The 27393-nt window shown below is 42.9% G+C and overlaps 1 protein-coding gene across 3 annotated transcripts in view; it reads left to right on the top strand.

The window, feature by feature from the left end:
- Positions 1–27393, top strand: part of LOC137371359 (PC3-like endoprotease variant B) — a 906432-nt gene that overhangs the window by 96059 nt on the left and 782980 nt on the right. The window contains exons 1-2 of one of the 3 annotated variants that reach the window (XM_068033825.1): positions 7059–7125; positions 7420–7609. In XM_068033825.1, coding sequence (XP_067889926.1) covers positions 7430–7609 — 180 coding nt within the window. In that variant the 5' untranslated portion in view covers positions 7059–7125; positions 7420–7429. Of the gene's footprint in view, positions 1–7058; positions 7126–7419; positions 7610–27393 lie in introns of those variants that run through there. The other 2 variants (XM_068033824.1, XM_068033826.1) reach the window with 2 other exon arrangements.

The following is a 27393-nucleotide window of genomic DNA, read 5'->3' as shown; positions in this document are numbered from 1 at the left end:
GAGAGATTGGGTCGACTAGGCCGATATTCACTAGAGTTTAGAAGAATAAGAGGGGATCTCTTAGAAACCTATAAAATTCTAACAGGACTAGATGGGCTAGATGCAGGGAGGATGTTCCCAATAGCTGGGCAGTCTAGAACCAGGGGTCACAGTCTCAGGTCACAGGGTATGCCATTTAGAACCGAGATGAGGAGAAATTTATTCACTCAGAGGGTGATGAAACTGTGGAATTCTCTACTTCAGAAGGCAGTGGAGGCCAAGTCATTAAATATATTCAAGAAGGAGATAGATATATTTCTTAATGCCAAAGGGATCAAGGGATGTGGGGAGAAAGAGGGAACAGGGTACTGAATTAGACGATCAGCCATGATCTTTTTTGAATGGCGGAGAAGGCCCGAAGGGCTGAATGGCCTACTCCTGCTCCTATTTTCTATGTTTCTATGTCCCGGGGACTTGTCAGATTTTAGTCCCTCAAGTTTCTCCAATACTTTTTCTCAACTGATATCATTATCCTTAATTTCCTCATTCATTTTAGCCTCTAGGTTACTGCCTATTTCTGGTATGGAATAGTGACCATAATATGATAGAATTTTACATTAAGTTTGAAAGTGATGTAGTTCAATCAGAAACTAGGGTCTTAAATCTAAGCAGACGAGATGTGGGGACCAAATGTAATATTTCCACGTTTGCTGATGACACAAAACTAGGTGGGAATGTGAGTTGTGAGGAGGATGCAAAGAAGCTTCAAGGGGATTTAGACAGGCTAAGTGAGTGGGCAAGAACATGGCAGATGGAATATAATGTGGAAAATGTGAAGTTATCCACTTTGGTAGGAAGAACAGAAATGCCGAGTATTTCTTAAATGGTGAAAGATTGGGAAGTATCGATGTCCAAAGGGACCTGGGCATTCTTGTTCATAAGTCATTGAAAGCTAACATGAAGGTGCTGCAAGCAATTAGGAAGGCAAATGGTATGTTGGCCTTTTTTGCACTGCTGCTGCATGCCTGGACATCACTTCGCCATTGCAGATTTAAACTTGTGTCAGAAAGGGGGAAATCCATGTCACAGAGATTGCTAGATCTTTGTGGGCAGCTTTCTCTGAGGCCCACGGGAAGTGCTGTTGCTTCACCACTGATAGCGAAATCTGGGCTGTTAACTCTGTTCCTCTCTCCACAGATTCTGCCTGACCTGCTGAGTATTTTTAGCATTTTCTGTTTTTATTTCAGATTTCCAGCAAAGGACACCTCCTAGTGCCCAATATCAGTAACCTTAAGTGCCATTCAGATGCTAATGCTCTAAAAGGAAAGAAAGACTTGCATTTATATAGTGCCTTTCATGATCTCAAGATGTCCCAAACAACCAACTTAAAAAGTATTTCATAGGCTGTAAAGTGCTTTAGGACATCCTGAGGTCATGTAAGGCACAAGATAAATAAAAATGCAAGTCTGTTCAATGAAGTACTTTTGAAGTATAGTCCCTGTTGAACCACAATGGAGTTTAAAATGCTGCATTAGATGGCTGCTGAGGATCAGGTGACTTTTGCAATTTCTCAAGCATCTGGAAAGTTCCTCATTGAATGACCTTGGGGGAGTGCCTCCTTTGAATGGAAATACCAAGTGAAACCATTTGTGGAATTCACACCTCCTATTGTTTGTGGTCTGACCCAAAACTCAATATCTATGGACTCCAAAACTCACTGTCTCTGAGCTTGAAACTTAACAAAGAAAGCTGTAAGAAAAATGTTAGATCATAAGTCTGTGCGAATGGCCAACATCCATTCCCACTGTGTAGCAATTGTTTTGACCTTCAAATCATTCTGGGTGGACAATAGAAGTATTGATCAGGTGGCCACCTGACCAAAACTCATCACAAATAACGAATCTTATTACTCTAAGCATCAGGGAGAAACTAGGCAGTCTTCAAACAACAGCTGGAGAGACAGCACAAAGGCAGAACATCGATGCCTTACAACTGGAGACTATAACATTCTAAGGAGCCTGTTCCTTTTCAAGTCCTTCAGTACAGAAAACTGACCTCTAGTATTAAGACTACAAGCAACTAACTATGTGACCTGTTGAAAAATCCATCTCTTCGAGAGAATCCTGCAACGACTTCAATATACGAATCAGGCAATCGGACCCACCCAACTAACCTTCAGGAGTGAAAATGCCTTCTTTACCGGGCCCGCAACGCATGCTTTTTCCCCAAGACAAGCCAAATCATGCAATTTGTAAAACTGCAATATCCTTTTTAATGGCTTTCTTTCTCGGTATGCGTATGAGTGGTGAGTGAATGATGTAGCGTTAGACTTTCAGGGTGAACGTGTGAATAAAAATAATCCTCTTTATTTAAACTCATGAAAAGCATGCTGCTGGTTATTTAAATTGGCCACACACTCAGGGGTTAAGGAACACACACACCTTTCTTGTCAAAAACACATTGATTACAGACAGTAAAAGAAAGGGAACTGGGGTTTCAGTTCTCTCTCAATTCTGTCCGTAACAACAAACGATGTGTGGGTTAGGCTGCACAGGTCTCATCATGATATCCATGCATAATGTGGATCTCCAGAAGTGTGTTGGATGTCGACCTAAAATAAACCTCACTCTTTTGCGCAGTGACACCAGTCTTACTATTGAGCGGCCGCCTTCGGTCCCCACTAACGCCTATGCTTCATTCTCAGCTGTCGAGAGAAGCCACCAGTTTGCAAGGTCTCTCTGTTGTTATGGGCCTGGTTGTGCTGCAGGTGGAATGAGATAGTAATACTTGGCAAGAAGAGCACCAGGACAGTTATGCTAGTGACAGCCCCTTGTCCCCCTGCTGGGGTTTCCTATATGGCTCATCCCCACGTTATCTCTCACGGGAGTTAATGGGGATAAGCTTCGTAAGATGGTGACCTGTTGCTGAAATGTAGCCATGCATCTATCAGGATGGGGTGCTGCCTAACATCCTTTGCCAGCACTTTTGTGGTGCCTCCTTCCCCATGTCCCACTTACTCCCGTGTAGTCATATACAATCCCCAAAAAGGAGAGTGGTATGGAGCACTCACCTTGGCAGAACGAAGGAGGTCATTGATTGTCTTCCTGCACTGCACCCATATTCAGGGGAGTGATCCCGGAAGTGACTACCTCCTCTACGATCTCCATCCAGGCTTGTTTGGTCAGATGGGCCGGTCTCTTGCCATCCCTGGGGAAGAGCACCTCCCACCTTTCTCTTGCAGCTTGGAGGAAAATCTCCAGGGAGGCATCGCTAAACCATGGGGACACGCCGTGTCTTGCCTCTGACATCATGAGCCATCCTTCACCAGGGTGGGATAGAGGGTTCAGGAGTCACTCGAACACCGGTTTCAGCAGTTGACAGCAAACAGCAAAAGACTCTAAGGCAGCAATGCAAGCAGGGCTGGCAGGGCTTTCAATATGGCGCCAGCACCTGCTCCGGAAACATATGACGTCGCACTTAGCTCTTTGAAGCCTGCCCGTGCCATGTGATTGGATGGGCTTCGCGCCTCCATTATGATAATTGGCCTCCTGCTGCGTGATTCCGGCAGGCCCACCACCCATGTAAAGAGCAGCAACGGTGTCCATTTCCTGGTCCGCTGCCGGAAGTTGCGACAGAAACAGTAAATCCAGCCCACTGTTTCTGTCTTGTATTGAGGTAGGAGAATTGCTCCCTGAAGATCCTGGGTGGATATAGTCTTCTGCTGAGATCCTCTCTCCCCCTCCCGCTCCTCCTCTGTGTCATCTTTGCTGAATCTCCCTGTCATGCTGCAGGCTAATGGTAATGTAAACGACAGCACCCATGACTGGGTGCAAGTGGTCTGAGCAGAATCCTTGAAGTGAGAACCAAGGTGTTCACCATGTGCCAAACCATGCCCTGTAGACTTTGCCAACATTAAACAACAGTAGAAACCACCAACCGTTTCCGCTAACTCAGCAGCAGCAAGTAGAAATAAATCAGGAAGTAATCTGAAAGTAGTTGATGATCCTTTTAAATAGTGCTGCTGCTGAACACATGCCAGCTGTGTGAGGTTAAGAGAGGTTGGTTCGCTGGAGAGTTGAGTTCGAAAATGACATTGTTACAGTCTAATCAGCATTACATGCTAACTGACATCCCAATCTGCCTAAGTCTGCATATTTCCAGCGCACACTCCTGGTGCCCAATGTACCAACCTACCCAAAATGGCATCTGCAGCAGCCCACACCAGAAGTGTGTGCATATGGCAGCACAGGTGCCCTTTTGGTCCTGAAAAGGCACCAGTAACACTGAAAATACAGGTGCTATGGAGCTGAATTTTGCAGCCAGGATCTTGTTGACTCTCTCTGTTTTCCCTCCACTATCTTGAAGGAGTTAACTCCATGTGGGAGACAACCCCCACAGGTATCAATTGCTCCTTTTACTTCCTCTAAGCAGTCATTGAACCACATGTGAACAACATGTGAATGTCATCAGGCATTTCAGCCTAGATTTCATCACAAGCAAGCCTGATGTTGTCCATGGCTCTTTTGCTGAAGGTACACAGGGAGTGTAGGAGAACCCTGCTAAAATCTCCCTTCTAATATCTAACCAGGTGCACGTCCATCACCAGATTGCCATCAAGAAACCGAGGCAATTTCCCCAACCAAACCCTGAGGCATTAAGGCCAATTGTAATGTCCATCCTGCTCAACACAGATGAGGGAAGCAAACCTGGGTCCTTCCCGCTCTGCATAGCTTATCCACTACTGGATAAATCTGCTGGGCCAATGGTGGGGGCCCTAAAATGAATCCTACTAGTCCTGGACTCAACTCTATTTAGGAACATAGGAATATAGGAACACAACAGCCTGTTGAGCCTGCTCGGCCATTCAATTAGATCATGGCTGATCATCTCCCTCAATGCCATTTTCCCACGCTATCCCCATATTCTTTGATGTCATTAGTATCCAGATATCTATCAATTTCTGTCTTGAACATACTCAACGATAAAGCTTCCACAGCCCTCTGGGATAGAAAATTCCAAATATTCACCACCCTCTGAGTGAAGAAATTCCTTCTCATCTCAGTCTTAAATGATCTACTCCTTATTCTGAGACTATGTCCCCTGGTTCTGGACTCACCAGCCAGGGGAAACATCCTATTCACATCCACCCTGTTACACTCTTAAGAATTGTGTAAGTTTCAATGAGATCACCTCTCATTCTTCGAAAACTCTAGAGAATACAGGCCTAGTTTCCTCAATCTCTCCTCATAAAACAATCCCACCATCCCAGGGATTAGTCTGGTGAACCTCTGTTGCACTCCCTCTATGGCAAGTATATCCTTCCTTAGATAAGGAGACCAAAACTGCATACAATACTCCAGGTGCACTCTCACCAAGGCTCTATCCAATTGCAACAAGGCTTCTTAACTCCTGTACTCAAAACCCCTTGTGATGAAGGGCAACTACTATTTGCCTTCTTAATTGCTGCTGCACCCACATGCTAGCTTTTAGTGACTCATGAACCAGGACACCCAGGTTCCTTTGAGACCAACACTTTCCAACCTCTCACCATTTAAGGAATATTCTCCATTTCTGTTTTTTTCTACCAAAGTGGATCACTTCACACTTATTCACATTAGATTCCATCTGCCATGTTCTTGCCCATTCACTTAGCCTGTCCAAGTCCCCTTGAAGCCCCTTTGCAGCCTCCTCACAACTTACATTCCCACCTAGTTTTATGTCATCAACAAATTTGGAAATATTACATTTGGTCCCCACATCCAAATCATTTATATAGATTGTGAACAGCTGTGGCCCCAGCACTGATTCTTGCGGTAACCCACTAGTAACAGCCTGCCATCCTGAGAATGACTTGTTTATTCCTACTCTCTGTTTTCTGTCTGTTAACAAATTCTCGATCCATACTAGTATATTGCCCCCAATCCCATGTGCTGTAATTTTGTTTACTAATCTCCTGTGTGGGACTTTATCAAAAGCCTTCTGAGAATCCAAATACACCACATCTGCTGGTTTTCCTTTATCTATACTACAAGTAGCATCCTCAAAAAAACTCCAACAGGTCTGTCAAACACGATTTCCCTTTCATAATCCATGTTGACTCTGAAAATCATATCACTACTATCTAAGTGTTGAATTATCACATTCTTTATAATAGATTCTAACATATTCCCTACTACTGACGTCGAACTAACAGGTCTGTAGTTCTCCATTTTCTATTTCCCTCCTTTCTTTAATAGTGGGGTTACATTTGCTACTTTCCAGTCTGCAGGAACCTTTCCAGAATCTATAGAATTTTGAAAGATAACCACAAAAGCACCCACTATCTCTATAGCCACCTCCTTCAACACTCTGGGATGTAGCTCATGGGGTCCAGGGGATTTATCAAGCTTCAATCCAGTTAATTTTTGGAGTACTGCCTCTTTATTAATACTAATTTCTTTCAGTTCCTCATTTTCACAAGTCCTTTGGTTCCCTGGTATTTCTGGAAGATATTCTGTATCTTCCTCCATGAAGACAGACATGAAGTAATTTCTGAAAACAAAATTAGACACGGAATAACACAATTTTCCAACGACAATGAACCCTATTTTGTAAATAGCTCCTGTTCAGTCGAGTTCCTTGCAATGAGTTATCATCCTGTAGCCGTGCATGGTTGTACAATGCAAGATATTTTCCTAATTCGTAAGGTTTGCATCTGTTCTGTGAAGGAGGCAATAAGTTGCGTGAAATCAGAGCTCTGCGAGTCTTGGGAATGTTGATTCACATTTTCTATTTACGGACCATTTGGGAAAGGTTCGGTTTTGATAAATGATCGGTTTGTTTAAAAAATGACTTGCATTTGTTCAAACCCGTTGTAAATCTTGTCGGAAAAATGGAAGATTAAAAATTGCAAGCTGCACGTATGTAACGTGTTTTATATGCCGTTTTTATAACAGAAAATAATGGCTAAAAATAGACAAGAAATTACTGGTTATCCGGAGAGATGATATTTCCCCTCATAAAGTTTCTAGGTTGCATCCCTGTTAATAGAACCTTGGAGAAAAGAAAACCTTTTGAAAGTAGCGTTAAGAATGTGTCACTTCAACCCAGGACTCAGATTTCATCACGAGTCCCAAAACCTTTAAAATCCTGGTTTGATGATATTGGGTTTGATAATATGGAGTTTAATAATGTCGAGTTGTATCCTTAAAGTATCTACTTTGTGATGATGTTGATTTTCGAACTATTTCGCTCGCCAAACCCTGGTTATTGTAAATGCAATCTTTAACAAACAATATTGCCTCAGACAGGTTGAGACAAGTTGTTAATGTAATCCATAACATCTAAATGTAGTGTAGTGCAGTGTAGTGTTGATTAAGTTCTTGTCACCAAAGTCAGTTCGGGCAAGATTTTCATGTACAATTCGTGATAAGTGTTGTCTAATTCTTTTCCCATTTTCAGATCTAGATTCATGGCCTTTGGAAAACCCGTCGTCTTATTTTTTTCCCTCTGCCTCCTGCAAAGTGTATTGGTAACCACTAGAGGGGAGGAGATTGCTGGTCCTCTCAACTACTACGCCATTGAGATAGACGAGGGAGAGGACGTAGCCAGAGACGTGGCTAAAAGGAATGGGTTAGAGTACGTCCTGCCGGTCAGTGCAACTGTTTTAAATGTTGTATAACTTAAAATAATTTTTACTTTTTATTTTTTCAGTGCTATTGTAATAATTGTTTGCAGAAGAAAGGTATTTCATATAGTTAGCAATGCAGCCAAAGCTACTGCTGTGAAAAAAGACATTGAGGATGAAGAATGCTACTTGCACAGTTTGTTATTTAAACAAAAATTGCAGGTTTCAAGTTGTCAGTCCTTTTCTGCAAGCCTTCAAATATTTTCTTTGAAAAAAAATCACACTGCTGTCTCAAGAATTTGAGTGTCCTAGAAATTGCAAGCTTTTTCAATGTAATGTGCATGCAGTTTGAAATTCACTTCTTTTAAATGAATAAGATAGAGCTGAAACTAGTTTGGTTAATTCCCGTGAAGATTAATGCATAGTGCTCCTTTTAGTGTTTGGGGAGATGGTGACAATTATTGAGATGCAGTTCATGTTTTATGTTTCCAAAGTATCGTGCTCATATTCTCAATAAAATGAAACAGTTGACTCATTTATTTTCTGCTCTGTTACTTTAAGAAGTTGAAACTATGAATAGGAAAAAAGGAAGCATACATATTGAGTATGTCTGCCTCTTGTATAGATTTTATGTCTTTTTGCTGAGAAGTGGATGCACAAGCATATGACCTCATTATTTGCTTGTAACTTTTGTTTTTTTTCTCTCCTTTTATGTGGACTACACTTGAAATTTAAAAATACAACCTTTATTTATGTAATTAATTGCCAGTTTATGCCAAATGCTTAAAAATCCTTGTGAGCAATTAGAAATCAGTTGAAGGTGATTGTAAATATTAACATTTTTTGATTCAAATCTAAATTATTAAATTGTTGTCAAGTTTTACTTGTAGAAATGCTATTGTAAAACCTCCAATCATCTGTGATTTTGTTATTTAAGGCAAGAGATGCCACAGATCATTAACCTCTTTTGGACATTCCAAGTTCAACCTGTGTTAGTTATTTCACTGAGCTTGTCGTTTCTGCTCCCAGAAGGTTAACATGCTAAACAAAAATCTAGCTGCAAGCTGGTAGGAATGACTCTTTGTGTTGCTAATTATCCCACTGCATAATTATTAATATCACGAGTGGGAACAGGAAACAAGCAGACACCAAATAGTTGAGAATCCTACAATTCTGGCAGGAAGCTAGTCTGCATTAATAAAATGTGCCTGTGCCATTATCACAGTAGATAGAAGTGTTCCTTGTTAAGGATCATTTATTAACTGAGATCATCTTTTAGTTCGCCTTGGGGTAATGACTAATGTCAATGGCAAATTTCACAGTTGTCGAGAGAAATGAATTAAATTTGCAATAAAAAGCCCTTTGGCTTGTTGTACATGATCATTTATTGGAGTAGTTGAACTAGAAGAACTGTAAGGCAACCAAGAACATTGGCTTAATTTTCCTTATGTATAATCGTGACCTTTTAGCTCTATGTTGGAACGATACATATTATGAACTAGCGAATGGAATTTGAAGTATAATTTAGCAGTGGCTCCAGGTGTGGAGTGCCAGAGACATGTAGCATGCGGTTCTTCATTAATGTGTTCCATTTCTGAAGTTAAAACTTTCTCTGGGGGAAAGTGTTACAGTTCTGAAGCAACAGGATTTTTGATTTTTACTGCATGATAATGACTGGCCATTGTTTAGTTTTACTAAAGTGTAATAAACACTTCAATATTTGAGTTTGCTGTGTGCTAGGGTGAAATGATTCCTTGCATATAGTAGTGTAATATAGAATTTAGCTACTTTATAACTGCTCATATTACAAGTTGTATTGAAAAGTTACAATTTATTATACTACAAGTTGTGACAAAAACAATCATGTTTTAAAATTCTTCCTTAATCTGTGCTTCAGACATTTAGCAAGTTGCTGATTCACAGTTCCAGATCACTTTACCACCAATCCAGTCCTTTGAGTCCTGGCTAAAGCATATCTAATTTGTCATTAGTTGTTGTGATTAGATCAGGATTTATAACAAAATGACCAATTTAGAATATTTGGATTTATTCACTCATTCTGCAGATAACTCTGAATGCAAGATGCTCAAAACATTCTATGTTTGGAAAAAAAGCAAACTGATCTATTACAAGAAAATGTTAATAGATAAAACATTGGTCTTTTTGTATTAAACTGAGATCTGTGACTGGGGGCAATAGATTGACTGCATTCAATGCACTGAGTGGTAATATAATTGGGGAAGATGATGGACTTGTATCAGAATTAAACGTTTAAGGCTGTGCCTGGACTAGAAATTCCCCAAAATGAGACTGTATGGAAAGTACTTGATATATTGGAATTTTATCATTAGATTAGAGCTTTGCTTGGATCAGGAATGTAGTAACAGTAACAAATCATTGGAAGTTTTACTTATCAGATACCACAATCGTTAATAGTTTAATGCCGCAATGTTGAAAATGTATTTTTGTTGTTTTGGTAATTATTTTTGAATGAGACTAACGAGAAATAATTTTGTATATTTGAGCTATTAATCTCACTCTTACATAAACATATTTTGCTCACTTCACAACAAATAATTGGAAAAGGTTCACATCTCCAGACTGAACAATTAGCATAAAGGTCATTAAATCCTCAAAGCATAATGCTTGTCTTTTCCCTACAGCGGAATAACAGAACTCAAATTTAGCAAGGTCAAGGAGCAGATTGCTTCTAAACTTTCACACTGCTCCAGTAGGCTCGCACCAGGTGCAGAGTTTGCCTCTGGCTATTTTTACCATGTTTTACCTTGTACTGTAGTGTGAGTGGTGGACAAGAGTATATGTTTTCTATACAATAGCATTTTCTTCACAAATAAGTTTAAAAAAAACGTAATTTGAAATATATAATAGATGAGTTCAATGAGAAAAATATGGTAGTGACAGAGCGCACTCTGTCTTTCTCATCAAACTTGTTAAGTTTTCATATCTGCTGAGGAATTGTATTTGAAGCAATTAATGAAGTTAACATAACTGGAACAGCGCTAAACCTCACCACCAGACATTAAAATTAGCCAGGCTGACTTTTACTGAGTAGCATATTTCAATTTAATACAAGTAAAAGAGTAGATAACATAAAGGTCTTTAAAAGATAATGAGAAACCAAAGTTAGAGTTCAAATAAATAAAGTTTATACGTTCTGTGCAGTATTTATTGCATCTAAACAATAGGTACCTGTGTGGTGAATTTATATGCAGATGTGGTGGGTATTACTAACTGCTGGAGTGATTGATTTTTTTTCAGTGTTTGAATTCTGGAACATTCTTTAATGTAAGGTAATCCCAAACATCATTGAATTACCCAATTACTTTAAACAATTAGCACAGTAAGAAAACAAACTACCTTAGGGCCTGAATCATTTCAATAATGGAAGGCATAAAAGTACAATTCTTGACATCAGTTTGAAAGGAAAAGACATTCTAAAATGCCACACACATGTAATGCCCTGAATTAATTATCATACTGTTGTTATCATTGCTGAATCTTATTAGTATAGTTTGAGATAAAACATTTGATCTTTGTTATAGAATTGGCTTGTGTTTCCTAACACTGAGAAGCATCAACAGAAATCACACAGAAAAGGTGCACCAAGGACAAGGACATTGATCACATTTGAGTCTCTCTGCCTATTTTGCTTTGAGCTGTAATTTGTAAGGTTATCAATTCTGAATTATTAAACAGTTATAAGTATAAATAATTCACTAATCAACAAATAAAATGACAGCCCATTAATCAGTCTGTATACTTATATGTTTATATACCACTGTAGACTGGGTCACAGCATTAGTACCACTGAGGTCTGCACACTTTTCACGGAATTTCCACATTCATCGGTTGGGGGGTGTGGGGGGTGCAGGGGCGTTGTTGTGCGGAAATGCTGCTGATCTATTTCAATGCTTGGTTTGTGGACTAGCACAACCATGAAGAGTGTGGCATTTTTCTTTTTCTGTGAAAATGAGTCAATTTCTGTTAATCTTGCTGTTGTTAACATTTTTCCCCCTAGTACTGAATTTGGTTTTATGGCTTTGGCAAAGGGCAACATGTCTAACCTAGCATGGGAAGAGTTGTACACTACTTCAGGCTCTGAAGCACTGAAATTCATTTAAAGGCTATACAATATAAATACTTTTTCCATTGCACAGCAGCTTCAAAATATAAGTTATATTTTTGAAATGTTATTGTTAGGTATCACAGCAGAGAATGAGTTAAACTTTGTTTAAATTGCACTAGTTCAATAAAAAAAAGTTGGTCATTTGTTGCTGCTACCTACAGGCTTATAGAGCAACAGCTACATAAAAATAGATTGTCCATTTTTTATCTTATTGGTTTTCATCCTTTTATCCTTTCAGGTTTCTCCTTCTCTCAGAATGTGCTGAATTTTTCTGGGTTTACAGGCCCACATGTCCCAACTACTTTTCTATGTCTTATACAAAATGTGTGTACCCAGGCAGGGAAGGTCACTGGGCTATTTAATCAGGGTGTGCTTCACAATCTGAAGCAGTCTTCACCCAGAGTCCATACGCCAGCATTTTTTAGCACAGGAACACTAAAATTGATCAAATATAGGAATCTTGTTTGAGTATTTCCCCTTCCCTAGCCAGGAGAGCTGATGGAAATGTAACACTAGTGAGATTTGCTAACAGCACAAATCAGAGCAAAATTCAATAAGACCTGAAAACGGGTGCGGGGATCATGCTGTGCAAATATCAGATGCCTGTACCTTCCAATGTAGGCAGTACACAAACTTTGTGCTGCCTGGTTATTATCATGAACATGGCGTGCAGCCAGCAGTAAGTGTGCTGCTGAGTGCCTACACACCTGAGCACAGGGTGCAAATTCCTGGGGAGCCAGCACTACTTAAAGCCAACCTGCATCTCTTAAAGGAGAAGTGCACTTTGACTTGAGCAGGTGCTGGAAGTGGTTGAGAAAGAGTGCCTGAGCAGGAGGAACACTGAAAAATGGTGCAATAGGGCAGAGAGCACACTCCAACATTGTCTGATGCAGCCTTGGAGGCCTTGTTACAGGAGGTGGACAGGGAGAGAGACGTGCTCTAGCCACAGAGGACCAAGAGGCCATCCAGACAGCCACTGTGAAGGGAACAGATGTACATCTTGGCCAATGTCAGTAATGTATCCCCGAAGACTAAATGCATTGCTGCAAGAAGTTGAATGAACTCACACAAGTGTTCAAGATTAGTGAATGCATCTTCAAATGTCATATCCTTACCAATGAGCCATTAGCCTCACATGCTGCTCCATTCACCACTGCTGCATCACTCACTTGCCAACAATCTCTGTCAACTATGACTCAGATGTGCATCTGTAACTTCACCTCATCCTCACACAATTAGCAATGCACAAACTTCACACCCACATCTCACAGGTAGCACACACTACCAGCTGTTCAACCTGACAGCTACACCACCCAAACACATTACACCACATCCATTGACAGGCTTCCTTCTCTCTTGCAGAATAAGGTGGCGCACATTCGTAGGCAGCAGCACCAATTCCCACTTCCCCCTCATCGCGCAATCTCTTCTGGTTTACAGACTGCAGATGGTGTCAACATGCACCTCTTTCTTTCCCCCCCTCCCATCATCGCAACCCTATCCTTGTGCCATCTTTCAGATTTCTGGGAAAACTGTAACCTGGCCAGCAGTGGTACAAGAGCAAGAGGGGGAAGAGAGAGAAGAGACTGATGAAGAAGAAACACCATCATTCACTCACACACACTCACAGCCACCAGCTCAGATGCTGACACTACGTGAACTTTAGAAGGTAACTTAGAGGTGGGATCTGTGTGTGCTGAGACTCTAGGCAGGAGTGGCCTGCAACCAGGACAGGGTATTAGGATAACGTGGATGCACACAAGTTCTGCTGCAGAGGATTCAGATTATAACTTTGATGGGGTGGCCTACAAGAAAAAGTTGATGGGTATGCACAATGAAATGTTTGGTGCATTGGCAAGCCTTCTGTCACTGTCAAGGAGCATGGAGGAGAGCTTGGAGCCCATCCATCATGGAAGTGGTGGCCAACTCCATTCTGCTGCTGAACACGTGTTCAGCTGTGTGAGGTTAAGGGAGAATGTTAGCTGGAACATTGTCAAAAACGGCACCATTAGACTCAAATTAGGGGTATACGCTGACTGATATCAAAATCTGCCGTACTTGCAGTACATGTTCCCAGTGCCTGTGCTAACATCCTGCCCAAAATTACGCCTGCAGTGACCTGTGCCAGATATGTGTGCGTGTATAATGGACACCATTTTGGACCCAAAACAGCACCTGTAACACCAAAAATACGTCGCTACGCAACTGAATTTTGTGGCTTATGTATGGGACCTTACTAGCGTCATTGGCCTAACAGCACTTTCAACTAATCACCAATCAATGATCCTTGAAGCGAGTGTTATTTAATACTATCATAAGTCAAACCTTTGTACAGCATCTAAAAGCTGAGCTTTACATGGAAAGTGTGTGTTAATTAATATTTCATTATTTACGCTCCTCTTTTATTTTTGTTTCTTAACTACAGTTGTGTTTCTGTTACTGTTTAATTGCTGATTATAGAAAGGAATCAGTTTCCATTTTTGAAATGGTCTCTAAGTTTGGAAAGAACAGATTTACTCAGCATTTTTTTTTTAGAAGTCTCATGCCCAGTAATGACATATCATTCCTACTTTTAAGATACAAACTTTATTTAGTCTTGAATCTTTGAAATTGACTTTTCCTGTAAAAAGTGGACTGTGTGCTACAAAATGGCTGCCGAAGGTCAGTTGACCTGGCCTGTGTATTCAAAGATTGCCTCACTGTCTCAAAAGGGCAAAAAGATACATTCCAGACTAAGAGGTGTGAACGACACCCGTCCTGAAAAAATCAAGAAACATTCCAGAATTGAATGGATTTCTTCTGAAACAAAGAAGGTGTGAAGTAGACACATCAGGCTGAATTTTACAGACCCCACGACGTCAGGGGTCATGGCTGGGGGGGTGCCAGAAAATGCCTCCGGGAGAGGCCCGCCAGGGACCTCAACGTCGGGAAGGCCCAGCTGATATTGCTGGCGGCAGAGAGGCCTCGTGGCGGCACCCCTGCTGCTCGGCAATGGGAGCCCAATTTAAATATATAAATTAATTTAAATAAAGGAACAAATTACCTTTACAGTTCCGCCATCTCTCCCAGTGCAACATTCGTGCCGGTGGCCAGCACTCACGCACCTTCGGATCCCCATCCGGGGATCCAAGGCGGAACACTGGTGGGGAGGGAGGAGCAGGTAAGTTTCCCTGGGCGGGGTGGGGGAACGGGGTCACAGTCATCTCATTGGTGTAGGAGATGGTGGGAAGGGGTAAAGTGTAAAGTTGATGCACTTTGTGGGGGGGAAGGTCAGGTGCACAAGGTAAGTGTTTTGGGAGGTAGAGGACAGGTAATTAAATACATGGTTTTTGGGGGGGGGTTGGAAAGGGGCAAGATCAATTTTTTTTAAAAAACTCCATCTCTCTAAATATTTGAATTGAAATATAGGGCTCAAAGCCCTTTAAAAATTGAGTCAGCTGCTGCACAAAGGCAGCGGACGCCATTGCCGGGATGGACAGCCCACCCCCTCCACGTAATCTGGGTGAGCGGTCCACCCTGGCTTTTTAAATGAGCCACTGCACTTAATATTGCGGCTGCTTCGCGACGTGCGGCGCGCATGGGCGGACCGCAATTGTTTTTGTAATCGGCGGCAGAAGCATAAATTCCAGTTCATCATAACAATAATACTCATCCAAACATTAATGGATGGCCATGTATTCCACATCCTGGTCCATTTGTGTGGTCACACCAAGGGAGAAGGCCATGTGTCAGGTACCAGAAATGCGAATATGATTAATTGTGACCTTAAAAGGTAACCCTCTGGAGAGAGAGGAAGAGATCACAGCAACCTCACAGAAAGAGTCCAGCTAGGGCCTGTGAAAAGAACCAGTCTAAACAAGAAGAAGCCCTGCTGCTAATTCTACACTTCAACGTGGTGCAGCAGAGAACTGAAAGTGACTGCCACCTCCAATCTGAAATCTTAACCACCAGAAATCTACAATACCTTAACAAGTTCAGGACTACAAACACCCAGGGCTGCATCTTTAAAAGAGACTGTCCTCCTTGGAAGATTCAACAAGTTTATCGTAAACCACAAACACTGGCCACACCTTGAACTCTTACCCTTTACCTTCTATCTATCTACTCTTGAGAATGCATGTGAGAGTGAATGCGTGCGTAAGTGGTGTTGCAAACATTTCAGGGAGCGAATATTGTTCAACAGATAGTTAATCTTCTGTTTTAAACCTACAAGAAAACCTGTCACTTTCTGCTTATTTGGAAAGTAAACCACTCTGGGGTTAATGCATCATTTTAAACAAAACACAATTGCAGTCAGTTGGGAGGTGAATAGTGGGAACCACCCACACCCCTTACCACCTGTCCATAATAGAAGTCTGTTAGTTTTTTCAGTGTAATTTCCATACAATATATCTTTATTATCTATGAAGATGTCTTCAACAAGTATATCCACAGCAACACCAAATATTTACTGGAACTCCAGGTATAAGTCCTGACCAACAATCCCTCAGAGCGGTGCAGCCGCATGGCTGTGCAGCAAACTGAAGGTCACCGCACATGCCGCGCACAAGTTGGTCCCTTAAAATTACCACAAAAAAATTTAAAGGGGTTATGCTTAAATAAGTCACTCGCGCACTCCAAAAAAACTTAAAGGTAACATTGGTCCAGAACTGCCCCTGGAGACATGCAGTATGGGACTCCCTGGAGGGCAAGTCTCACACACTTGAGTTTGACATGGCACAGAGTGTAACTCTAGTGCATTGTCCAACTGTGTTTAAAATGTGCTTGGGCAGTGGTGGCGGGATGACCTTTGAAACTTTAGAATGTTTTTAAAAAATCTAATTGAATTAAATACTTAGAGTACAGGCACACTCTTAAAACAACTAAAAATGTACTGTCGATGGAGCAGAGCTTCATCCAAATGTGTAAACTCAGACACACACACAGTTGTCTCCTAGTGCCCAAAGTGTGATAGTTTTGTCTGCTACAAATCCTGCTTTGCAACTAGGGCCCTCAGAACTCAAGCACAGTATAACTTGCAGTCTTGAATACTTCAACAAGATGTCTTCTGAGCCTTCTCTCGAGTCAACATTACCAATTTCAGTTCCTTGACTTGGGCATTTAGTCCCAGGTATCAATTTAGTTAACATTTGTTGTAATCTACAAAACCAAGATGTCCCTATAGTAGTACTGATGGAATTGTATGCAATATTGCAAGGTTTTTAATATTTGTTTGTGGGATATGGGCAAGACCAGCATTTATTACCCATTCCTTATTGGTCTTGAGAAAGCAGAAAGTGCTGGAAGTCTGTGAAGGAACATTATCCTGACGTTACACAGTGCAACCAGCTGATGTGACCCCAGGATAGCTAACTTGGACCAGAGGTCCAAACAATGAACTTGCACATCATCCTGTGAACAACAAACTCTGAGCTGCAAGGGGAGCCCAGCACCAGAGATGTTTAAAGGACCAGGCACCCAAATTGCATGTAAGGTAATTTTTAAGAACTTCTGCTATCGCACGCTGTCTGGAAGTAACTCTGAAGTGTTATGGGAGGTGTTGTAGTGAGTCCCTGAATTTGATAGGGAGTGTTGTTGGATCCTCGCAGGGAGGGCAAAGGAGTAGGTGACCTGTCCACACAAACATGGCAGTATGGGGGCAGAAGTGTTAGTGCCTCTGGGTTTGCAGCACAACAGCGAGATAGAGCAGACTGCTGAGAGAGCAAGCTCAGAGTGAAGCCCTCTGCCAATTTGGAGCTGGAGTCTTCCATGCTCCTTTACAGTGACAGGATGTTGTATGGCAGGTCAACCAATGCACCCAACATCATGCCCATCAGTGCTCCTCTGTATGCCACCCCAATCGAGGTCCACATCTGAGTCCTCCATAGCAGAACTCATCTGCAACCTCAGCTTTCAGTGAGCTGGCATACAAACTATCCTTAACCTCTGACAAGGCAGCAGCCCATTCATGCCTGGATGACTCGCCACGTGCTGATCCGAACTCTATACATGCAATGCCAGTATATGAGCTGTTGGCTGCGACTGTCAGATTACATGATGGGGCCTCTTCATTAGTGCTGTGGTGTCGCTCTTTCTCTTCCTCCTTGTGCCTGGGCAAGTGGTGGTTCTTGGGTGTCTGCAAGGAGAAAATCAGAAGGGGAAGGTTGGTGTGAGGGAAGGGGGTAGGGGTGGGAAACAATAGGAATATGGTCACACTATCAACAGCTTGCTCATCATGCCAGATAGCAGGATGAGGGTGTACTGGAAATTTAGAAGTGGATTAAGGCAGGAACTTGCCATCATGCTCAATGTTCTCAGTGACATCGGATGCTTCTGACCCATCACAACTGGCCCCATGATGCTGGGAGCCATCTCTTCCATAGGGCTCAGAGGAGGCAGGCGTCCTTATCCCCGACTGGTTCTGCTCCCTTATGTTGTGTGTCACCTTATCCTGCAAGAGAGAGGGCGGAATGCCAATGATTGATTGTGTAGCACTGTGTTAGGGTAATGTGCCTGCCATAGCAGAATAACTGGAGATATGTGGAGGCAGCAAGAGGTGGGTGTGAGGCTGGCATCATTGTCGTGAGGGTGAGGTGAAGTATCTGGATGTTAGGTCTGAGTCCTGAGTACCATAGAGTACTGCTGGGGTGAGTGATGAGGCTGTGGTGCATTGAGCAGCTTGAGAGGTTGTTGATGTAGTGTAGGAGATGTTATGTGAAGGTGTATTCACTGATGTTGACCAGCAGTGTGAGGTCATTAGATGACTTGTGGCACTGCTGCCAGGTCCTCAAGTCCAGACTCTGGGAACTGACCTCCCTGGCCACCCGCTCCCAGTCTCTTCTGATGGTGATCCTAGAGGACCTCCTGACCCCTCATGAACCATGGTGCTTCTTCTCTTGTCCACCTCCACCACTAATGCCTCCAGCACTGCATTTGTCACCCCTGAACCCTCTCTCTGCTCTGGTGTTTCATTTTTCATGCTTAAATTCCAGCAACATTATTCAGTGCAGGTTCTCTTTAAGAGGGACAGCCTGCCTTTAAGAAGAGCAAGTTGGCTACACTACTTGCTATCAGCACAATACTGATCAGTCCCTGTGGATTGCTGAGGCAACCGGCAGTGCGCAGAGGAAACCAGCAGCAAGGAACCTGTTCAGTCCTACACTGCAATCATGGTAATGAGATTGGAGCACCAAATGTGTATGCTTCCCTCTTCCAGTGGAGTCGCATGAACAGATCACGAATCGCAACACCGTCCCCTTCCCCCCCCCTCCCCCTCACCCCCAACCCATAAAATGGAGCAGACCAATTTTTAGCCCTGTGTGACCAAATGCATGTCATTATTTAGCCACATTGTCATTGCACCCATAAAATCATAGCCTCCCTTACCAGTATAGGATTCCATGAGTTCAGCCACAAAGATGATACCTACTATCAGGTGACAGCATTATGGGGAGAGACTGGAGAAATTTGGGCTTTTCAGACTCTAAAGAAGTGACAGAGAGATGCTATTACAGAAACATGTGATAGTAAATTAGACAAAAATGATAGGCTCGAAAATTTCTTTGAAAGGCAAACTCAGAAAATTATTTCAAACTAAACCAGTAGAACAAAAAGACACTGATTCAAATCAGTAAAAGACCAAATATTGGGTTGATTCTCCACAGAAAGTGTGATTAATGAATGGGATGGAGTAGTGAAGATGAAAAGCCAGAAGTCATTTATGAAGCAAATAGAAAACATATAGAGGGGATTATGTTTTCTTTGTGGAAGAGTGAGCCAAGATTAGCTGAATGAGTGACCTCATCTGTATTTGTATAGCGATCCAATGGCCTCTAGTGTTTGTGTACAGAGTTTTTGGTATCCATTGACTTATTCCTGACCTAATTCTAATATTGCTATTTGTTAGCTTGATTGTCCATTTATTATATGTTTCTACAATTATATTGCTTTATATCATCCCCTGTACTATTCCATAATATCGTTCCTTTTGTATCTTTTCTACTTCTAAAACATTTTAATTTTTCAGTCGACTTTGTTTACCTCACATCACTCCAGTTGTTCTCAGGGAAAACTAGAATTGGCTTGGCTGTGCTAAAATATCAATTAAAAATAAAAACATTATCCATTTCACTTTTCAAATTTAAACAGTACTTTAAAGGAATGAGGAAAGAGAGTCCTCTTATTTAAAAAGGGAGCAATAAAGCATCCAGGTCCTTTTAATGATGGACCATCAGAATAATGTTCTTGAGTGAAGGTTACAATTAATAAAAGAGAGTCTAAATAAAATAGAAGTGTTAACTTATCAGAACCCCAGTGTAACAGTCTTTCTTCATCCCAGTTAGCATTCTTAGGTGAGCACGAGCAGCAAAGGTGGATGGCAGCCAAGATGGGGCCTGCTGCTGCCTAGCCAAAGAGAGCAGGCAACTCCTTAGAGGACCAGCAGCAGAAACTGAGGTAACGGGCTGGTGCAAGATCCCCAAGGCCCCCTAATTTTCAAACAAAGGTTTTCCTTCACCTAGACTGTTTGTTTGGTTTGCCAGAATCCCATTTGAAAATTGCAGTCCTGACCTCCCTGGCCCCTTAACAAGCTCTTCGAAGAGCTTATTAGGACATTATTGGAGGTGAGTGGATTCCCCGTTCATTAACGACAGCCTTCGCTTTAAAAATCGAAGTTTATCCTGGAGGTGTTGGGATCCAGAGATGCCCTCCACGACTGCGGTTTATAAATGCACAAACACCCAGACCCAAACCCATCGGCATTTGAAATTCTAGCCCAGAGAGACAGTCAGATACACAGCCAACAACCAACCGCAAACACCAAGGGCTAGATTTTCGTTCCGGTGTTAGGAACCCAACGACTGGAACATTTCCAGTCCCAACCCAATGCCACATCACTGCTGTTGATGTCACGCTATTTTCAAATGTAAAGGTTTTAATTGGCGCGGGGGCGAGTCTGGCGCCCAGTTAGACGCATCCTGGAGGCGGGACCAAATTACAGAAGACGATTTTAAAAGGCAAGCGGCAACAATGACTGGGCTTGTGTTGTCTGCAGGTATGGAGCAAGAGGAAGATCAGAGGGCCAATGCTGGCATGGGCATGCATCCCCAGATGGCACCACAGTTTTCTGATGTCTCCCTTGAGGTGTTGACGTGTGTAGTGACAGAAAAGAGAGAGGTGTTCTTCCTGGTATCCGGAAGGGGAAATCCGCCCAGAGAGACCAAGAGGGCTTGGATGGAGGTGGCGATGGAGTTGGCAACCAGGGACTCACCAGAAGGACTTGGGTCCAGTGTAGGAAGAGGTTCAATGACCTCCAGTAAGGTGAGTAGCTAGCGGCACTCAGATGATTGGTCACCAACTCTGTAAGCACCAGTATGCGTATGAGCTGACCTCACAGAATGTCCATAGTTCTCCCTTACATTGTCAGTTCAAGTGTCCAGGCGCGTAACTGGGATGGCAGCCGGCCTCATGTTTGTGGCACCATTCAGATGTGGGCATCAATGAGGGGCACATCAGCCCACGTGTATGTCCTGCTGGAAGAGATGAGGGAGGGCAGCCTACTCATGAATCATTCTCCTCTCATCTTGCAGAAGAGAGCCCACAACGCTCGTGAGATAGCCGGAATGGGTGGTGGTGTGGCCGAGCTGCAGACTTTGACCCCGATGGGGGAGGCAGCACTGGAGATTGCCAGGGTGCCCTCAAGGCAGTTCATGGGGGTTGGCCAGACAGGAGGTCGTGAGTAGCAGGGTAATTCGCTAGCTCTATCTTGAGGTGAAGGGCATGGAGGAGACTCCTGCCGAATGCATGCAGTGGATCTTTGACCTCTGTCATCTGAGGGGATGGTTGTGTTGGACACTCGTTGAGTAGGACAAGTTCTCGTTTCCACGCTCTTGTGTTTTCTACAGGGCCAGTTGGCAGAGGGGCTGCTGAGTGCACCAGCCCAATTGGCGCTGCCATCTTTGGTGGAGGGAAATTCCACAGAACCAGCACTGTCACATCCTACCTCAGCACCTTCCACCAGTGCAGACACACTCACCACGGTTGGGCCCCGCAGTAGCATAGAAAGGGAAGCACTGGGTGAACTTCACATCACGTGAGCAGGAGGAGGAGGGTGAGGCAGAGTCACCTGTGGGCAGCCCCCTTGGAGGATGGAGGACAGACATAGCGATGCTTTGCTGGACGAAGATGCTGGGCCCCACATGTCACAAACAAGGAGGACCTTCCTCGAGAACTAGAGGCACATAGGTTCCTGTTTGTTGGTGCTTTGTCCTGGATGGTGTTGAGCTTTTTGAGTGTTGTGAGATCTGCACCCATCCAGGCAAGTGGAAAGTATTCCATCACACTCCTGACTTGTGCATTGTAGATGGTGGACAGGCTTTGGAGAGACGGGAGGTGAGTTACTCGCTGCAGAATTCCCAGCTTCTGACCTGCTATTGCCACCACAGCATTTTTGCGGCTGGTCCAGTTCAGTTTCTGGTCAATGGTAACCCCCAGGATGTTGATAATGGAGGATTCAGCGATGATAATGCCATTGAACATCAAAGGGAGATGGTTAGATTCTGTCTTGTTTGAGATGGTCATTGCCTGGCACTTGTGTGGCGCAAATGAATATTGTCCAGGTCTTGCTGCATCTGGACACAGCTGCTTCATTATCTTAGGTGTCACGAATGGTGCTGAACATTGTGTAGTCATCAGCAAACATCCCCGCTTCAGACCTTATGATGGAGGGAAGGTCATTGATGAAGCAACCGAAGATGGTTGGGCCTACCCTGCAGAAATGTCCTTGGCCTCCCAACAAACACAGCCTTCTTCCTTTGTGCTAGGTATGACTCCAACCAGTGGAGAGTTTTCCCCCTGGTTCCCATTGACTTCAGTTTTGCTCAGACTCCTTGCTGCCCCACTCGGTCAGATGCTGCTTTGATGTCGAGCGGTCACTCTCACCTCACCTCTTGAGTTCAGCTCTCATGTTTGGACCAAGGCTGTAATGAGGACTGGACTGAAGTAGCCCTGGCAGAACCCAACATGAGCATTGTTGAGCAGGTTATTGCTGAGTAAGTGCCGCTTGATAGCACTGTCAATGATACCTTCCATCACTTTGCTGATGGTTGAGAGTAGGCTGATGGGATATTAATTGGCCAGATTGGATTTGTCCTGTTTTTTGTGGATAGGACTTGCATGGGTAGTTTTCCACATGGGCAGTTTTCCACATTGTCAGGTAGATGCCCGTATTTTAATTGTACTGGAAGAGCTTGACTAGGTCACAAGTGTTGTCAGGGCCCATAGCCTTTGCTGTATTCAGTACGTTCAGCCATTTTTTGATAACGTGGAGTGAATCGAATTGGCTGAAGATTGGTATCTGTGATGCTAGGAACCTCAGGAGGAGGCCAAGATGGATCATCCACTCGACACTTCTGGCTGAATATGGTTGAAAATGCTTCAACCTTGTCTTTTGCACTGACATGCTGGGCTCCACCATCATTGAGAATGGTATATTTGCGAAGCTTCCTCCTCCCATTAGTTGTTTAATTGTCCACCACCATTCATGACCTGATGTGGCAGGACTTCAGAGCTTTGATCTTATCCATTGGTTGTGCACTTACTTCTGTCTATAGCATGCTGCTTCCTCTGTTTGGTGTGCATGTAGTCCTGTGTTGTAGATTCACCAGGTTAGTACCTCATTTATAGGTATGCCTGGTGCTGTTCCTGGCATGCCCTCCTATACTCCTGATTGAACCAGGGTTAGTCCGCTGGCTTGATGGTAATGATAGTGAGGGATATGCTGGGTCATGAGGTTACAGATTGTGGTTGAATACAATTCTGCTGATGCTGATGGCCCACACTACTGCATCGATGCCCAGTTTTGAGCTGCTAAACTTGTTCTGAATCTATCCCATTTAGCACGGTGATAGTGCCACATAATACAATGGAGCAAGACCTCTGTATGCAGATGGGACCTTGACTCCACCAGCAGTGTGAGGTGGTCACTCCTATCAATACTGTCATGGACAGATGCATCTGTGACAGGCAGATTGGTGAGGACGAGGTCAAGTAGGATTTTCCCTCTTGTTAACTCTCTCACAACCTGCTGCAGGCCCAGTCTGGCAGATATGTCCTTCAGGGCTCAGCCATCTCTGTCAGTAGTGTAAGCCTGTGTCACTCTTAGTGATGGACAGTGAAGTCCCTCACCCAGAATACATTCTGTGCCCTTGCTACCCTCAGTGCTTCTTCCAACTGATGTTCAACGTGGAGGAGTACTGATTCATCAGCTGAGGTGGGTGGTAGGAGGTAATCAGCAGAAGTTCTCCTTGTCCATGTTTGACCTGATGCCATGAGACTTCATGGGGTCTGGAGTTAATGTTAAGGACTCCCAGGGCCATTCCCTCCTGACTATACTACTGAGCCACTACCTCTGGTTGGTCTGTCCTAATGGTGGAACAGAACATACTCAGGGATGGTGATGGAGGAGTCTTGAATATTGGTTGATAGGCATGATTTGGTCTGCATGACTGTCAGGCTGTTGCTTGACTAGTCTGTGGGACAGCTCTGAATTTTGGCACAAGCCCCCAGATATTAGTAAGGAGGACTTTGCAGGGTCAACAGGGCAGGCTGTGTTTTTGTTCTTTCCAGTGCCTAAGTCATTGCTGGGTTTCTGTCCAGTTTTATTATTCTCTAACTCTCCTGTAGCAGTTTGATACAACTAAGTGGCTTGCTAAGCCATTTCAGAGGGCAGTTAAGAGTCAACCACATTGCTGTGGGTCTGGACTCACATGTAGGCCAAACCAGGTCAGGACGGCAGATTGCCTTCCCTAAAGGACATTAGTGAATTAGGAGGGATTTTATGACAATCCGGTAGTTTCATGATCATCGTTATTGACACTAGCTTTTTAATTCCAGATTTATTAATTAATTGAATTTAAACTCCCCCAGCTACCATGGTGGGGTTTGTACTCATGTCCCTGGAGCATTAATCCAGGCCTCAGGATCACGAGTTCAGTAACATTACCACAATGCTACCATCCCTTGGAGGGAATGCAAATTAGGTCACCTCCCCCAGACCCATCATATTCCTGCGGATGGGGTCACTGGGGGATGCAATTCTGGCCTAAGTGTCTGAATTTTGGATGTGCACATTTTCAGCCTCTAGTTAGCTAACTGTCTAGCTGGTACATCTTGCATACCATCTTAGTATCAATAGTAAGAGTGCTATTTAATCAAGGATTTAGGTGGCAATATAATAAAGACATAGACGTCTTGATTGAATTGCAACCTTATAATAATTTCTCATTTAAGAAAAAATACATTTTATATTTACAGTAAAACGAAAATGTTATGAACAGCAATTATATCTAATGTTGAAGAGCACAGTATATATTAGAGACAAAGAGAAAAATACTAATGATGTGAAGTGGAATAAACTCTAGAAATGCTGGAAATACATGGCAGGTCTGTCAGCACTTTCAAAAGAAAATGTGGGTTAATAGGATACATTTTCAACTTGCCACCCAGTCATACAATTAGTGTTGTAGATTAGCTGCATATTATAGAAACTGCCCGATATTCATTGTATTGTGGAATCAAAAATCAGGTAGCGTCTCTCATGGATGGTCAATCTGCAAAGCCAGTTTTATGCTTGTGCAAGAAGTTAATAATCTGAATGGGTTTTGCCACTGCTTCCAATTCTGATGAAGGCTCTGTACCTGGAACATTAGCCCCCTTTTCTCTTCATTGATGGACGTGATCTGTATTTTTTTTGTTTTTATTCTGCTGCATATTACCGTCTGTTTATGATTAAAATAAAACTCAGTTTCCCAATTCCACATTACAGTGTGAGTGAATGGCATGACAATCCCGTTGTAGGAAAATAACAAACTGCTTATTGTGAAAATCTTAGGCTAATTTTCTATTGTTTAACTTCCGAGAAGCAATGGAATGTGCCTCACACATGAGGAGAAATTGTGCTTCCAGTCATAAAACACTTTAATATTTGTCTGTGCACTGACCAAGTTTCTTAATTACATTTTGTAGAAGCATTAACTTGAGTTTAAATACATGAGTTGGTCTCAGGATAGTGATTTTGCGAAAAGCATAGTCGGCTTCCTAACTCGAGCAGAGATTACAGCCTGGGGGCTGATAATACATTCCTTTGTGCTATGAGTGCTGGCTTGCTGTATTTTCTGGGGCCGAAGCCTTCAGCCTGCAGTGCACCTGTAGGACAGTTTAATGTGGTGAGGATGTGCTGTGTACTAAGGTCTGCGTACCAGTCTAGCCTCGTTAAGCCCCCAGATTTCAAGCAAGTGAGCACATAGCATTATTTTGTGTTAACTTGGGAAGCTCCATAGGTACATGAATGATTACAGTGTCAAATGCTTTTCACTTTTTTCAACATTTACAGTACATTTTAATACAAGTTTGCTGGTATTACAGATTATTTCCATAATTTTGTTGCCATAGTCATACAGCACTGAAACAGGCCCTTTGGCCCGAGTCTGTGCTGACCAACAACCACCCATTTTTACTAATCCTACATTAATCCCATATTCCCTACCATGTCCCCACTGTTCTCCTACCACACTAGAGGCAATTTACAATGGCCAATTTACCTATCAACCTGCAAGTCTTTGGCTGAGGGAGGAAACCAGAGCACCCAGTGGAAACCCATGCAGTCACAGGGAGAACTTGCAAACTCCGCACAGGCAGTACCCAGAACTGAACCCAGGTCGCTAGAGCTGTGAGGCTGCGGTGCTGACCACTGCGCCACTGTGCCACCCCTAATTTGCCTCTACTTTAATAGATTGAGGCAGACTTTTTTTAATAAAAACATTTTTTAGTGCTTCAAATACAACAATTCATGATTTAAGTGCTACAAGATGAAGAAAGGTATTCCAGGGAGATAAGCAAGCAACGGCAGTAATTGCAGACCTGCCTGAGCATGGCCAAGGACAACTCCTTCAGCTTCCTGTGGGTTAGCAGGATACCAGTTCCAGACCTTTGCCATCTGCCAGCAAGCAGTAACATTGCAATATAGGAATGGCAGTGCCAATGATAAGCGAGTCATTACTGCCCACAGCTGTTCTACTCATGGCTTATTCCCAGCTGAAACTCCAGTATCAGGTAATGTGCTACTCAAATGTGAACTAAAGTTGTGATTGATTCTTCATTCAGTAGGGCTAGCACTTTCATCAGTTTTCCCACTGAATAGCATGACACAGCTGCCCAAAGTCACCAATGCTGCAGTCCCCTAAGTATCAATAGTCAATGCTGCCACAGGCTTAGCCAGAAATTCATCTTGTTGTGTTCATGTTTGCGTTATAGTAGTTTGCTGTGTGAAGATGGTGGCAGATATAAGTTTAGCAAGGCTTTCCATTATAAGTTGTGTCGTGATTGCATGTCCTGCTGTCGTATGAGTTAGCAAGTTAATAATAATGAGAGAAAAAAATCAACACATACTTGGAGAGGTTCAGGTTAATTAAGGATAACCAGCACAGATTTGTAAAAGGCAGATCATGCTTGACTAAACTAATTGAATTTTTTGATGAAGTAACAGAGAAGGTTGATGAAGGGAATGCAGTGGATGTTGTTTATATGGATTTTAAGCGTTTGATAAGTAACACATAAAAGGCCGGTTAACAAAATTGAGTTTCATGAAATAAGAGGATCAGTGTCCAATTGGATAAAAAAATTGGCT

This window comes from Heterodontus francisci, chromosome 6, assembly GCF_036365525.1.
Source record: "Heterodontus francisci isolate sHetFra1 chromosome 6, sHetFra1.hap1, whole genome shotgun sequence".
Lineage (NCBI taxonomy): Eukaryota > Metazoa > Chordata > Chondrichthyes > Heterodontiformes > Heterodontidae > Heterodontus > Heterodontus francisci.
Note: the sequence above shows the minus strand (reverse complement) of the source record. Positions and strands in the feature narration are given on the sequence as shown.